Source organism: Aulonocara sp. 'chitande type north' Nkhata Bay, linkage group LG12 (assembly GCF_057382095.1).
Source record: "Aulonocara sp. 'chitande type north' Nkhata Bay isolate Kocher_YH1m ecotype deep benthic linkage group LG12, A_spYH_male_GT1.1, whole genome shotgun sequence".
NCBI lineage: Eukaryota > Metazoa > Chordata > Actinopteri > Cichliformes > Cichlidae > Aulonocara > Aulonocara sp. 'chitande type north' Nkhata Bay.
This window is the reverse complement of record NC_141355.1, coordinates 23871159-23887506: the sequence shown is the minus strand read 5'-3', so window position 1 is coordinate 23887506 and position 16348 is coordinate 23871159. Positions and strand designations below refer to the sequence as shown.

Sequence of the window (16348 nt, the reverse complement as noted above, 5' to 3'; positions counted from 1 at the left end):
AATAATCCTGCCAATCGCTCTATTTTTAGTGGTTCCCCGGCATTTTCTCCTGCACACGTGTGTCTGTCTGCTCCAGTTTAAGGTAGAACTGGGAAAAGATTGAAACCAAACCATCCTCTTCATCTCCCTTTTTTCCTAATAAGGTACAGAACAAGAAATAAATACACAAAGGCTAAGAGTATGTGTCCCACCTTCGGGAATGACGACTGCATACATTTTAGATGTCTTTGTTTATTCTCTAAGTCATTATCTCTCTTGTTTAAAAAGGGTGACCTCACTCTAGGGGTCCAGAGGAAAAAGAATCTACATGAAAGGCAGGAAGGCAAGTTAGAAAGAAAGGCAAGATGATTAGAACAGAGACAGATACAAATGGTGAGAGCTGAAATAATAAAGAAGAAGAAAAAACTGGGAAGCGCTAAGAGGAAATGTTTTTTTGTTGTTGCTTTGTAAAGTACTGCCTAAAAAAAGGCACAGTTATGTTTGTATGTAAATTAAGGAGCTTCTAAAACCCTTAAATCTTCACAGTAAAAAAGGATGTGTCCTCTCAGACTAGCTGAATAAGTTCCTATATAGTGTGAAAAATTTATCAAAGTTTTTCCTAGTATCATTTTGACACTTGATAAAATGTGTATTCTTTCCTCACTCTACTATTTTAGCTGTGTTATGGACTAGGAGTCAATTAATCAATTTCAATAATTCAGTAGAATGTTGTCATATTTTTATAAGTGTTTTGATTCCAGTTGTGTAATCCCAAATATTTCTATCCTGCAAAAGAGTTGCCCAAAAAAGACAAATTGTATGCAAATCAGTGTTCATGGTTGTTAAAAACATGTGAGCAAAAAAAAGAAAGAAAGAAAGAAATGCTAGGGTGTACTAAATCTAAAAATAAACTTGGACAGACGCACTTTGTGCCTCCATGTGTGTGTTTGCATTCATGAACGCTTATTTGAAGGAGCATGTCCCATGGAGTGTATAAACTGGCCCTTGTGGTCTGTGTTATTGCATTTTCCCAGCAACATTTCCAGGACCAACCTGTCCTGTCTGAAATCACTGTCACCCCACCCTCTCTGCGTGTGCATGTGACGTTTTTGTGAACAACTGGATCTTTGTTGTTTCGCCACCTCTAGCGATTGTGTCATCCATATGGCAAAACACTTACTTAAAGAATTTTAAAATTCTTACATGTGAATGTGGGTATTTGTGCATCTCTGTGTATATTGTGCTTGTGTAGTATAATCTACACGTATTTTGCCTGCTAACGGCTCCTAACTCGCACACACAGACACACATACGGGCAACAATCTCCTACTGATTCAGTAGTGTTAGTTCCTTGCCGGTGAAGTTGATGGCATGTCAGGGCACAGCCCTGGAAACATCACTCAATGATGTCATTTGAGCAAGAATAGACCAAAGAGATTAGAAACAAATGCACAACTGAGAACATGGAACAGCCACGATTGTATGATGTGGGTGATTTGAGAGGAGACGAAAAAGAGATACCTGCTCTTCATGATGAGGTCAATTAATCTATCAAGTCTGCTATAAAACAAATTAAAAGATACACATTGGAGCTATGTAATTAGTGAAATAACACACAAGATTAAATTTAATATTAACATGATGCTGCACCAACACCCACCCAAACCACAGAATCTAATTTTTACATTATCCTCCGCAAACAGTGAAAAATCTAATGATGAAAATGTAGACAATTTGATACAAGCTCAACTACTGATTACCAGCATACAAAGAAAAACACAGTTTATATTATATTCTTTTTATCCTTAGCAATCACACTGTTATGTAATAAAATGTCCATGAACATTAAACAGAGCAAAGCAGAGACAGGCATGTAGAGCCTGACAGTTAACACGAAACATGGACAGATAAAAAATGCATCAGGCAGGGAGCAGAAACCGATTTTATAGCAGCTGCTGTGAACTTAACCCCTAAATGGATCGCTACATTAAGACAAAGAACACACACACAGTGTTTCCAATTTGGTGTCCAGGACAGATGAACTGCTATGTTTGTCGCTGTCACACTATCAGTGTCTATAGCAGCAGTTCAATTTAGGAGCCTCACTTTTCACTTATGAAGAAACATTAAGGTTTTACATCTTCTCTTATAACCCATCATATCGCTGTTATGTTGTGGCAATTTATCAAAATTAAAGAAAAATAAAACTGTTATTTGTTTATTTAGTGACTGCTGATTGTGTGTGTAACTTTTACCAAGTGCAAGGACATTTTTACACACACTTTCTCCAGTTCTGAGTTGTTATTAACAGCTACTTAAGTTTCAGGAAGATTAACCTTGATGCTCTCATGAGTTCTGCCAAGGTTGAGCCAAGTCAGAGGACACATCTTATTAAAACTGTAGGTTTCTTGTTTGAAACCTAAAATTCAATTTGACTGTGAGGACAGATCTGAACCTCTGTGAGTTAAATTAGACTGCTGTTTATATTCACTTTCTAACAGCCATCTTTTCCTCCTAACATGTGACTGTAACCATTTCCATGCTAGTGTTTTCCAGTTATAGGTGCGGTGTAATCAAGGCAGTGGCTCACAGAGATGACGGTATCAGATTTGAAATACCTTTCTGACTAACCCAGTGTTCCCCTTACTACCCCGATGTGCCACACATATTTCCATGGTATTGGTTGTGCTCATGAGATCATGGCTGTCCCCAGATTAGCCGTGGGGATATGCTGGACTGTTTATGGTTTAGTGTGTCCATGGAAACGAACCCAAACCGTCAGGAGATGAGAGGATACAGGTGACTTACTGACACACAAAAAGGAAAGATGAGCTGAATTGTTGCAAACAGGAATGTAATTGACACTACAATCAACCTATTGTGATAGATAAGTGCAATAACCACAATCAGGATGTCTATGCACAAAGAATTTTATCAGTAAAGGTTCCTGGGGTCAAAATACAGCCTGGAGTGCCGAAAAGCCTGTTACAGATACTTTGCTTAGGCCAGTTATTTTCTCTTATTTCCTTTTCCTAAAAGTAAAAATGTGTTGTTTGAGTGTGGGATCTGCATTAATTCCTGTGTTCAAAATCTACGAAAGTTACAGCCACGATAAAATCTGTTGTGTAACTGTTCAACACAACATTTGCCCATAAACTGTTCCTGCTGCAAATATGATTTGTGATTATCTCAGTTCTGGCAAAACAAAACTAGTGTGGAACAAGAGAAAAAGAGAAAAAGCCAAGTCCGTATCTGTGTCTGGAGACTGATGAGATTCTAGCTACTACAAGGGTGCCGGTTCAGATTTACAGAGATGAAGGACATGAACCTCCCTGAGGAAGTTTCATGAAGGATTGCTCTGAAAGGAATGCAAAGCAGCTGATATTTACATGTCTGCAGTTACTGTGCAGTTTGCTTAACCTTTAATTTATGTTAACTTACATATGACCCCCCTTTTTTACATCCTCAATCAAGCCGTGTAGCACTGCACAACCGTTTGTCATTTGTTCCATGTGTACCTGTTTGTTGGTAGTGTCACAAAAGTTGATCTCGAGTGTTTACTGTTGCTGATTTGATTCACTTATTTGCATTAATTAGGTGCTGTTGCATTGATGTCATTTTAAACCACACAAGTCAGCAAAGAATATTGTCAACAGATGAAAAAGGATCTCAGTAAAATTAGTATTGCTATGAAGTGCTAAGCCAGAATTACTTCTGGGCAAAGTTAAGAGTGTAGGGAGTTCCAGACATGCTCCTCAGATGACCTTTAGGGGAGATCAGAGCTTAAAGTGACATCAAGAGTATCAAACACCAACTGTATCAGATTAATAGAGGTCTTTATGAACTAAAAACAGCTGCCTTTAGTTTAGACAGATTGAAAGAAGCCACAATTTTCAGCTCCAGTAACTAGAATTTATTTGTTTCATGCATAGACACACACCAGGCCTCTTTTGGTGCTCTCATAAATGATGACAGAAACGTTTCTCAGTCTTGGTTTCTATGCTGAAAGCTCAAGGGTTTAGTTGTAATTCACTGTAACCGCTTGTTTTTTTGGGGTTTTTTTTAAATAAACCTCAGCAAAACCTAAAAAATGACAGTATGGTATTAGCACTTTTAATATTTCTATAAACATTAGCAAACAGTGTGGAAGAGCTGGTGTAATTTTAGCCGCATGGTGCTGGCTTAAAGTCACAATGTTTGAAAGGAAATAATAAAAAAAAAAAAAAAAAAAAAAAAGAGTGGTGTGCCATCATAACTCATAAAGTTTTCCTTTCCCTTTTTCTTTCTTCCTTTCAGGGCCCCCAGTGTTTCTAAACCTCCTCCTGTTGCACCAAAGGTACTGTAAAAATATGAAACTCAGCTCAAAGTGCAAATACTAATCACTCATTAATTAAAGCAAGGCATCCCAGGTGAATAATTGGATTTAGAGTAGCTGCATATTTGTGTTTGTCTGTGTAGTCATGTGCAAAGTGAAACATGTGGCCAAAACTCCTTTTTCCAGAAAAGAGTAAAATAAACAAATGAATTCATTAAAGTAAAAGTAAGTAAAAGTAAAGTAATTAAAAAGCTGTCACCTGGGGTTCCTTGTTCTCTAGTGACTTCTTTTTAGCGGTTAGAAGTTGTTTTGTTGCATGACCACCACTTTTGTCTTGATTCATTTGCTATGTTTTATGGTTACCATGAATTACAGTCAGGTATACTGGTGTTTCCCTAGTTTTTTTAAAATAAAGAAATTATGATTGAAGTTTATTTTAAACTGTGTTAACTGAACTACTTATACTAGACAAACATATAGACATGAATATGTAACCTGGGAAACATCAGCATAGTGTGTGATTTGATGTGATTTATCTGTGTTTGTATTTGCATGCTTTTCTCTCGTATCGGTAGGGCAACAGATCAGACATCATAAAACCGGTAGCCATTGCCCATCCTCCTCTTCCACCCCATCCTCATGATTATTCATTCAGCCACTCTGCTGTGTCCAACAACAAGGCCCCCAGACCTTACGGGGACTGCAAATCAGAGAGTGAACACCCTCCTTTACAGTCCCCTTTTGCCACTTCCATCCCCTCTCCGTCCTCTGCCTTTACACCTGCATCCTTCCATACTAGTCCTCGTCCTCCTTCTCTTTCTCCACCTCCTGTCTCTTATCCATCCTCTGCCTCCTCCTCCCCCCCTGTCCTCGTCCCGCCTCAGCCTTCGGTGTATAACACACCAATCAACCTGTACTCCACTGAGAATGCGTGTGAGGTGGCCATGGGGCAGAGGCGGGGCCTGTTGGAGAGTCAGGGTGGAGCCTTACCACTGCAGTTTAATGGGTGAGTGGTGGCTTTGTAAACTGGTTCAAACAATTAACCGTTCTCGGCTCTTTCACATTCCTCAGTTTTATCCACTGAGACCGTCTGTTTGCGCTCCTTATGGGTATTATTGCACATTTTTACTACCGTGCCTGCTGGATGATTACCAGGTTCAAATTCAAACACCAGTTGAAATACCAATTTATGCAGTAACCTGTAGTAACCCGTGGTGTTTCTCTAGGACATGTTTACAAGGTCATAGTTAACTTTAAGTCCAATGCATTACTTCTTACAGCACATAATATCCAAATATATATTTCAGTTATCCTTTGCCAACATTCCTAAAAGAAAGCGCAAGTTTGCAAACATCTGGGAAAATTTTCTAGGTGCCAGACCAAAGAAACATTTCAATTCTGAAATTCAGTGAAAATAAGAAAAGACAAACAGTTAGGCGTGCTTTCTTAAACATAGTAAATAGCTTCCAGAGTTTTCTTAAAATAGTAAATAAAACATGCCATGACGCTTGCTGTGGGAGGATATCACCTCATTTTAACTTGTTTAAATGCAGGTGCAGTCTCACTTCTATTTTTTGTGCTTGTGAGCACATCACGCTCATAGGTCTTCATTTTATCACGAATCACTAAGGAGAACCTCTCCACTGTTGACCTTTATAAGCGTATTGGAAGGATGAAGAGAAAGATGGAGTCAATAACTATTCTCATCATGTTCGTGTTCTCTGTCATATTTTTTAAAACTCTATTTCTCTTTTAAATCAATCACCATCTTTCACATCATAGCTGCATGGAACTGTCTTCACCAACATATCTGCCATCATATACTCTTCCTCCTTTTCTGTCTCAACTCGTCTTTCAACCTTTCTAGAGCCATAGTGAGTATAACTAAGCTATGATGCTGTTAGTATTCTGTCTAAATATATATCCTCCATTGGTAACTTTAGTAGTTTGGTATTCTCTTTGCTCTTATTTTAAGAAAGAATTAGTCCGTAAAGTGTTCAGTCTGGAATCATATAAATTTAAACATGTGCAAATGCCTACACTGGCAATTTTTAGTGTCCTTAACTTGTTCATTTTTTTAATTAAATAGTTTTGAAAAGAGGAGGTGCCAAGTGGACCGCTCCTTCTCTGACTCATAATTTATCAGTTCGTTCCAATTACATTTTCTCTCTGAGCGCTTTTGAAACTAGTCAGTGGTCTCTCTTTCTGTAAGACTCAGCAGTCACTAGTGATCTGCACAATATAATCTTACACCGTGCAGACGTGCGCACGTACACACTAGAGACTAGTGATGCATTTTAGTCACATACATGGCCTATCTCATGTATCAGAGTTAACATTTAATACCACCTCAGGTAATTAAACTACTTTATTAAATCTTGAAATTGATATTTCTTTAGAATTGTAGTTTTTTATCGATAGCTAATCTCATTAGCAAACATATCTCAACATTCTTTTTAACTTTAGTTACTGAAGTTACTCCTTTGCTCCTGTTTTCACTAATAGATTCACATATTACATCATTTTAATCATTCACAATCCATCTAAAAGATTTACTTTCACAGCTGTATATGAAATGTGTAGAAATTATATACACATTGAAAACATAGTCACCGTTATGTCTACATAATTACACAGACCAAACTATGATTTGATCTATATTTCCATGTATGCTTAATAGCAGGTGTATCTATTCTATTTATTTTCTACTGTTGCTGATATGCATACAGCCTGGCACTACATGCATGTATACAGCTTTGCATCTTGCTTGTTTGCATGCTGCATGTTGCAAATAATTTGTGCGGTTTGTTTCACAGGGGATTTATGAATTATATCTTTCAGTGTATATTACTGTAAGATATATATATATATATATATATATATATATATATATATATATATATATATATATATATATATATATATATATATATATATATATATATATATATATATATATATATATATATATATATATATATATATATATATATATTATGGAATGCCCTTTAGGAAAATATTATATATATATATATATATATATATATATATATATATATATATATATATATATATATATATATATATATATATATATATATATATATATATATATATTATGGAATGCCCTTTAGGAAAATATTATATATATATATATATATATATATATTCCAACCAAAGTCTGAATATATAGAATGAAACTTGAATATATAGAATGATCTTCTGAATATATAGAATGAAGCTTGAATATATAGAATGATCTTTTGAATATATAGAATGAAGCTTGAATATATAGAATGATCTTTTGAATATATAGAATGAAACTTGAATATATAGAATGATCTTCTGAATATATAGAATGAAGCTTGAATATATAGAATGATCTTTTGAATATATAGAATGAAGCTTGAATATATAGAATGATCTTTTGAATATATAGAATGAAACTTGAATATATAGAATGATCTTTTGAATATATAGAATGAAACTTGAATATATAGAATGATCTTTTGAATATATAGAATGAAACTTGAATATATAGAATGAAACTTGAATATATAGAATGATCTTTTGAATATATAGAATGAAACTTGAATATATAGAATGAAACTTGAATATATAGACTGATCTTTTGAATATATAGAATGAAACTTGAATATATAGACTGATCTTTTGAATATATAGAATGAAACTTGAATATATAGAATGATCTTTTGAATATATAGAATGATCTTTTGAATATATAGAATGATCTTTTGAATATATAGAATGAAACTTAAATATATAGAATGAAACTTGAATATATAGAATGATCTTCTGAATATATAGAATGAAACTTGAATATATAGAATGAAACTTGAATATATAGAATGATCTTTTGAATATATAGAATGAAGCTTGAATATATAGAATGAAACTTGAATATATAGAATGTATGAACCTCTTTTTTAGAGATGATGTGTTTCTGAATTCTCTGCCTTTACAAAATGGCATCAGCTGAACTATTTCAGTACTTTTTAGAGCTTGACAACTGTTTTGCGACAGCTGTTCAAATTGCAAATTTCCATAGTCCACTAGTTGTATCCTGTGGTTGTACAGTGTTCCAACATTTACTGACAACATTTGAGATATGGCCATCCAACTAAACCCCAAGTCTCGCATGTCAGTCAGCTGAGTAGCTGGTATGTTGTACCTAAAAGAGTTAGAAACAAAAGAAGAAATATGTTAACTTCTTTCTTATTTCTTGCATTCATTATCTTGTTTGCCATCTCTTGACTCTTTCAAGTGCCATACACATTATGAATGAATTTGTTTCCATTTTTATCACTTACCTTGACCTTCCTCTTTGAGATGTAGAATGATATAATGAGCCCATAACATGTGCTTCAGCTTCTGCTCGAAGTGTTAGCTCAGTTGACATCTCCATCAGTGATTGATAAATTCCCTCAAGAAGTGTGCATAATCTTCTCCCAGAAACATTTTGTTGAACATTATTCATGAGCACTAGAAATGTTGCAATAATGAAAACGTGTTCTTCAAGGTGACGTAGTATAAATTCAAATTATTTCTACCATTTGCAGTTTGAACAGCTGTCGCAAAACAGTTGTCAAGCTCTAAAAAGTACTGAAATAGTTCAGCTGATGCCATTTTGTAAAGGCAGAGAATTCAGAAACACATCATCTCTAAAAATGAGGTTCATACATTCTATATATTCAAGTTTCATTCTATATATTCAAGCTTCATTCTATATATTCAAGTTTCATTCTATATTTTCAAAAGATCATTCTATATATTCAAAAGATCATTCTATATATTCAAGTTTCATTCTATATATTCAAGTTTCATTCTATATTTTCAAAAGATCATTCTATATATTCAAAAGATCATTCTATATATTCAAGTTTCATTCTATATATTCAAGTTTCATTCTATATTTTCAAAAGATCATTCTATATATTCAAAAGATCATTCTATATATTCAAGTTTCATTCTATATATTCAAGAGATCATTCTATATATTCAAGTTTCATTCTATATATTCAAGAGATCATTCTATATATTCAAGTTTCATTCTATATATTCAAGTTTCATTCTATATATTCAAAAGATCATTCTATATATTCAAGTTTCATTCTATATATTCAAGAGATCATTCTATATATTCAAGTTTCATTCTATATATTCAAGTTTCATTCTATATATTCAAAAGATCATTCTATATATTCAAGTTTCATTCTATATATTCAAAAGATCATTCTATATATTCAAGTTTCATTCTATATATTCAAGAGATCATTCTATATATTCAAGTTTCATTCTATATATTCAAGTTTCATTCTATATATTCAAGTTTCATTCTATATATTCAAGAGATCATTCTATATATTCAAGTTTCATTCTATATATTCAAGTTTCATTCTATATATTCAAGTTTCATTCTATATATTCAAAAGATCATTCTATATATTCAAGTTTCATTCTATATATTCAAAAGATCATTCTATATATTCAAGTTTCATTCTATATATTCAAGTTTCATTCTATATATTCAAGTTTCATTCTATATATTCAGAAGATCATTCTATATATTCAAGTTTCATTCTATATATTCAAAAGATCATTCTATATATTCAGACTTTGGTTGGAATATATATATAATATTTTCCTAAAAGGCATTCCATTATATATATATATATATATATATATATATATATATATATATATATATATATATATATATATATATATATATATATATATCTTACATGTGTGTGTGTCACTGTCAGTCCCTTTCAATCCTTTTTTCTCTGCTTTCCAGACTGCAGCATCTCGTCAAGTGACAAAGTTAGTCTCTGAAGCATGTCACATGATTAACTGGCCACTTTTCTTTGTTACCTGTTCAGACTTCTCTGTGCATGCATTCCCATATGGAAAAGAAATAGAAAAAACATATAAAAGACTTGCATCAGATGTGGCCTACTTCATATAGTGAATCAGTTGCATTTACTCATGAAAGTGGCCACTTTCATATATTGTTTCAGTAAGTATATTATATCTGTTTTCACTTGTATGCTTTTCATACAAGTTTCACACAAGACAGATACAAACTTTATTAGATTTATATAGATCTTTTCCATGTGGGTTTACTTACCTGCAATCTAATTTCCAAAAAACATTCTGGCAATGTACCAAACCTAATGAAGAAAAGAATGCACTTTATTTATTTATTAATGACAACACAAAAGTTGAAGAGGACAGAAGTTATAGCCTTCACTTTTTTTCATAATGCACCAAAAGTGTAGAGTTATTGACAGGCTTAGACATTTAGCACCCTTATTCCATTAGTATTGAACCATGTTAGAACATAAACAGTGTGGTTTGGCGCTGTCTTGCAGAAATAAGCAAGGTCTTCTCTTTAAAAGACGAATGAATTGCAGCATATGTTGCCTAAAAACCTGTGTAACTGTATATTGCCATGCATTAATAGTGCACAGGTTTCCCAGACCCCAAATTTCCTTCAATCATTGTGTATTTATTATAAAAGGCTTTTTGCATTTTGTGTATCATTTTACACTTATTACATCTTGAAAATGCTTAGACATGACATAGAAAACTTAAAAGTCTGCAAAATACTGCATATACAAAACAACAAGATATCAGTATCAACGAGATATCTACGAGATATATCTTTTTTTATTGTTTCTTTCTGTATTCAGCGGTTCACCTGCGGATTTTTTAATTATTGCATTCTGTTTTTAATTTACATTTTATTTATTATTTTTATTCATTATTATTATAACAATATATCATCATTATTATCATTACATTTTAATAATGCAATGTGAAAATGTTGTAATAGTTCACTGTTTACATTTTATTTAAGATCTTACAGTATAAATCGTTTTCCTTATTTATTATTAAAGCCATGTGTAAGTAGTAAGACATTTTTATAGTATTTTACCAAGATTACTAATAAAAATGGTTTATTGTTCGGTTTGGCTAATTTCAGGTTTACATTAATCAAGAACTGCAGCACTGCGGTCTACATGCTTTAGCTAATTAAAATCAGACTTACTATGGTGCACTTTCCTGGGGCAACACTATATTTTCCCTGAAGTATGAATCTCTACTATTGATTCTGACAGAGTGGCATCCAAAACACATTCTCTCACACACACAGGGAATATAATATGAAATGCTCCCAGTACTGGAAGTGTGTGACCAGGCTAACACATAGCTGTCAACACTGCCACACCCACATAGCTGCTGCTTTAACAAGAGTGTGTTGAGAGACTCATAAATCAGTCTGTATTGAATGTGCTAGGTGAGTTTGTTAGTGGAAGTGGATTTATAGGTGATTTATTGACAGCAGAGCCTGAAAAAAATCGTTGTTTCCATTTGTGTGTGTCTGTGTGCGTGTGTGTGTGTGTGTGTTGTGGCTGTGCATGCATGTACTGTTCATACAGACACGTAAAGATCAAAAGTAATTTAGTCTTCATGAGTTTTATGTTTCAAATATGCATGTTCCTCACTTTGATTTGAATAAAACCACAACTTTTCAAACTGTTTTAAATTAAGTGTTGCTCTACTGTTTTGTATGCGGTTCAGTGACACCACCATGTGGCTGAAAAGAGACCCAGCCTGTTTTGGTTAATTCCTTCTGTTGGCTTTGTGTTGTACGTGCACTGGTAGATGTGGTCTATGAATCTTTTTTTTTTTTTTTTTTTTTTTTTTTCCACTCCAGTCACTAAGATTTCCATAAAAGTTTTCATCACGAGTAAATCAATTTCTGTCTCTGTCTTCTTTCTTTACTTCCACTATAGTGGACCTCAAAGTATTTTGAAGTAAGTCTTTTCACAAATCCATTCATTCTCAGCACAGATATTTTATATTATAGTGCGTTTATTTTGTTTATTTTCATTTCTATTCTGTCTTGTTTGTTTAAAAGAAAACCCCTGCCACCAAGGTATTTTATTGGTGTCTTTGCCACCAAATTCATTTAACAGATTGCGGTGTGATCTCTTCGCCCTTGCCTAATTAGCGCCCATTTACATATTTACAGTGTGGCACACTTTCATTTCACATACCTCTAATTATCTAACAGTTTGATTGTTCATTATTTTGTATTTTGTATAATAACCTCATAAAGTCATCTAGGTAATCTCTTAAAAATCTAAAAAATCGAACATGCTTTTACATCATAACACGTTGTGGTGTCCAGCTCACTGTTATTAATCACCATCTCTGTTACTTTAGTTATATGGGAGGTATATCTACTGATCCCATGCATCCTCTTGTTTCCTATCCTATCTCAGAGTACCTAGGAAACATGTTGTGGATACAGACATCCATTTTTACCATGTTCCCAGTCACGCTGATGCCAGCAGAAAGCGCATAATGGAGGACACCGAGGACTGGCGCCCACGTACTGGCACCACCCAATCCAGATCTTTCAGGATTCTGGCTCAGATCACTGGCACTGAGAATGGTATGCTCCTGACTACAGTATAGTAGTAATATTAGTAATATTAGTGCATATAAACTGTTGACCAAACTTAATAATTGTGATGCTTTGTCTAATGTTATTGCCCTTGCAGTTCAAAATGAAGAAGCTGACACAGCCAAGAAGACAAAGTAAGTGCATAGCAATGAAAATGCTCAAATTTGACTTTTTATTGTCATTGATTGTGTGGAGTTAGCTGGATGTCGATAACATAAAAGTCACTTTTATGGAGCAAACAGGGATTCTCACTCTGAATCTTTGTGGCACAGTTCTGGCAATCACACTGATGCTGTGTGGGTTCTTCCTGTCTAGACAGCAGAGGAAGGATCACATTTTATTCATTAAGTCAAAAGCCAGACCTCTGAGTACTGCACTTCACAATTCTGAATGGCTTTCTGAGCTCCGAAAGCTCAGAAAGCCATTCTCATTACATTCTTCTCTAATGCTACTCAAGGCTGTTTTGGAGCATGTCAGCAGTTAAGAGTCTTGCTCTGTGTATTTACCAGTTAAGGTGTAAATGAGTGTTTTGGTTTGTTTTTTTCTATTAGTCATTGTCGTTTGTGGATGTGACGGGTTTGCTGTGCTGCATGATGTGCTGCAACCATGACTGCATTGTGGCCTTATTCTCGCCGTTGGTTGTCCATTGGTTGTCTATTGCTCTTGGTGGTTTGTGGAGTTACTGCGTGTCTGACATCACTCATGCTAACATACAGATAATTTTGAATGTGAATGTAGCTGTGTGGTTTGATCCATTCAATTCATACTAATGGCCATGATTCAGTGGACATGGTAAAGATCAGTACTTCCCATATCAATTATACAATTGCTTTTACCACATCTTAATGGAGATTGTAGGGCAACATTCCTATTCTTCCTAAATCATTCTTTTATGTCTCTTCTGGTGTCCTTTTCTGCTTCTTCTTCTTTCTTCTTCTTACTTGTGCTGGATGGCAGAGTGAACAAGACCACTCGGTTGGTGATTGGCCCCAAGTACAACGAGCTGAGAGACTGGCACCACGGAGTGTCTGCTCGCACCCTCAATGTCCAGTAGACTTTGTGTATGTGTCTGTGTGCCTGTGTGTGTGATTGGCTGTCTCACTGTGTACAAAATGTATCGCTAAGGTGCTGAAGGAATATATGATTGTGGATCAGTGAGATTAAAATAAGTAAAGGAAATAATGCTGGAGTGAGAGCATGCTCGTGAACATTGGGAGTTTTATTGTGTCTGTATGTGTGTCAGTGTGTGCGTTTGAGTGTGTGTGTGTGGGCTTGTCCTTTACAGTTTGCAATGTGCTGGACCCTTTTAGACTGTTTATTGCGTGTTGCTTATGTGCTTAGCCCACTCCACTGATTCCAACCCTGTAGTTATAGATGGATGAATTACAGTAAGTGCACACCTAGAATCCTGGAGGAGGAGTATATACAATTTTAGTTAAGCCCATTTGCGGTAATGTGTGGTGTCATCTTCCATTGTTGCAGAGATAAAAGTTGAGAAATCCAGAACTTCCAATATGAATACTAAAATACTGCACACAGGTGTATACAAGCAATCTCAACATATTAAGTGTATACAGCTGTCCCTCGATACTCTTTTAGCTGTGATAAAGGCAACACATAATTATGAGACAAGGAAAGCATCCTGAGTTTGCATACTGAAAATTGTAAAGACAGTCTTTATGAATCTTTTAGTTTACATTCACTTTAAGACATAAAAGACAAAAAAAAATCGCTGAAAAATCACTTCTGGATAAATCTGGATAAGGTCTGGATGAGTATGTGTAGACTGTATTAGGTATGTCACTTTTTGCATAAATGTATGTTACAGAGGACACTTCTTTAAGAGTCAGTAGCTTGTTTACATCTATTGTGTCTGCTGAATGATTTCATAAACAGAAAAAAATACATTTCAACTTGTAGTGCATGTATGTACAGTATGAACCAATACCTTACAGTCAGGTCCAGAATTTGCTGGACAAAGGCAGAGGCAAGTTTTTGTGGTTTTTGTCACTGCGCATCACCAAAATGCATTTTAAAATCAAATAGTCTGGATATAATCAAAGTGCAGATATTAAGTTTTAAATCAGAGGGTTAACAAAAGTGTTGACTTAACTGAAATACACGTTTTCTTATACACAGTGCTCCATTTTCAGTGACTCTAATGAATTTGGGCAGTTGACTGACTTATGAAACCTGTTTCTGTGTTAGTTCATGACAAAATATTCATTAGATTCAAAGAATTGAATTGGTGGATGCAATGGTATGGTATGGGTAGGTATGGCTGCCAGTTAAACCAGTCCACTATGTTTTATTGTGAGTGCTGATAGAAGTAGCAGGATGAATTGTTAAGTGTACATGGCTATACTCTGCTCAGATTCAGACAAATGCTGCAAAACTGATCAGATGGTGCTTCACAGTGCAAATGGATAATGACCCAAAGAATACTGCAAAAGCAACCAAAGAATTTCTCAAGGCAGAGAAATTGGTTGGTGGAAACAGGGGTTTATGTAATCCTACTAACTAAACGTTTCATTCAAATAATTTTGTAAATCCCTCAAATTAAAGCTGAAAGTCTCAACCTCAATCTTCATCTTGATTGTTTGATTTAAAAATCACAATTGTTGTTTTAGAGAGGAAAAACTGTCTTTGTCCAACAAATTAAGACTTAACCGTGCATGTCATGCTGCTGGTATAAAATAAACAGTCCAGTCTGGTTTAAAAATTTGTTCTCTTTAAGGTACAAGCAAGTAAGAAGCAGGCCAGGAATGAGGTTGTACAAAGTGACTTTATAAATACTATTTTAAGACCTTTGTATGTGACATATTCCTCCAGTGCCTTAACATATTTCATCCCTATGTTTACTTAGTGCAAGTTCTGAGTGTAATCAGTTTTTTTCCTGTGTAGAAAAGCACAATTTTGAAGAATGCTGAAGTCTGCTATTTATTTTCTGTGCTTGAAGGTTGTTTAAAAATTCTACATTGTAGCTAATAGGCTAATAAATTTGTTGAGTTTTTTTCTTGTTTCCTGTTTCTCTGTTTCTGGTGTCTTTTTGTTTGTTCTCACCATTCTGAATTCTGTTGCTCTTTCCTGTTCTAGCTGTCTTATTGAATCTGTTTGTGGTGGGGAGGCAGGAAGCTCATGTAGAACTTTCCACTTTTAATAGTGAAAACAACTTGCACGCGCACACACACACACACACACACACACACACACACACACACACACACTTGTTTTCATGTTTTAGTGAAGACATCTAATTGACATAATGCTTTCCATAGCTTCCCTGGTATTTTGTCCCCATAAGTGAATGTTGGTCCCCACAAGCATGGTGGCATGTCAATTTTCTGTCCTCACAATAATTTCACACACATAAACACAGTAATACAAATCCACATAACCGCATTATGTTAATTTTTTTTGCAGTTCTCTTGACTTCATGTAATTTAAAGCATGCCAAAGCTCTTGAACCCAAACACATTATTTTCTGCTATCTCTTATCTGCCAGTGCACAAGAGCCAAATAACACCTTTCTCAAAACTCTGTTTTTATTCATA

At 34.6% G+C, this 16348-nt stretch overlaps 1 protein-coding gene across 6 annotated transcripts in view; it reads left to right on the top strand.

Annotated features, from left to right (window-relative positions):
• Nucleotides 1–16348, top strand: part of pdlim5a (PDZ and LIM domain 5a) — a 63904-nt gene that overhangs the window by 30717 nt on the left and 16839 nt on the right. Inside the window, exons 4-9 of one of the 6 annotated variants that reach the window (XM_086314514.1) lie at nt 4276–4315; nt 4870–5300; nt 12118–12138; nt 12243–12260; nt 12610–12782; nt 12892–12928. In XM_086314514.1, the coding sequence (XP_086170640.1) occupies nt 4276–4315; nt 4870–5300; nt 12118–12138; nt 12243–12260; nt 12610–12782; nt 12892–12928 (720 nt within the window). Of the gene's footprint in view, nt 1–4275; nt 4316–4869; nt 5301–10112; nt 10139–12117; nt 12139–12242; nt 12261–12609; nt 12783–12891; nt 12929–16348 lie in introns of all 6 variants that reach the window. The other 5 variants (XM_086314517.1, XM_086314518.1, XM_086314515.1 and 2 more) reach the window with 5 other exon arrangements.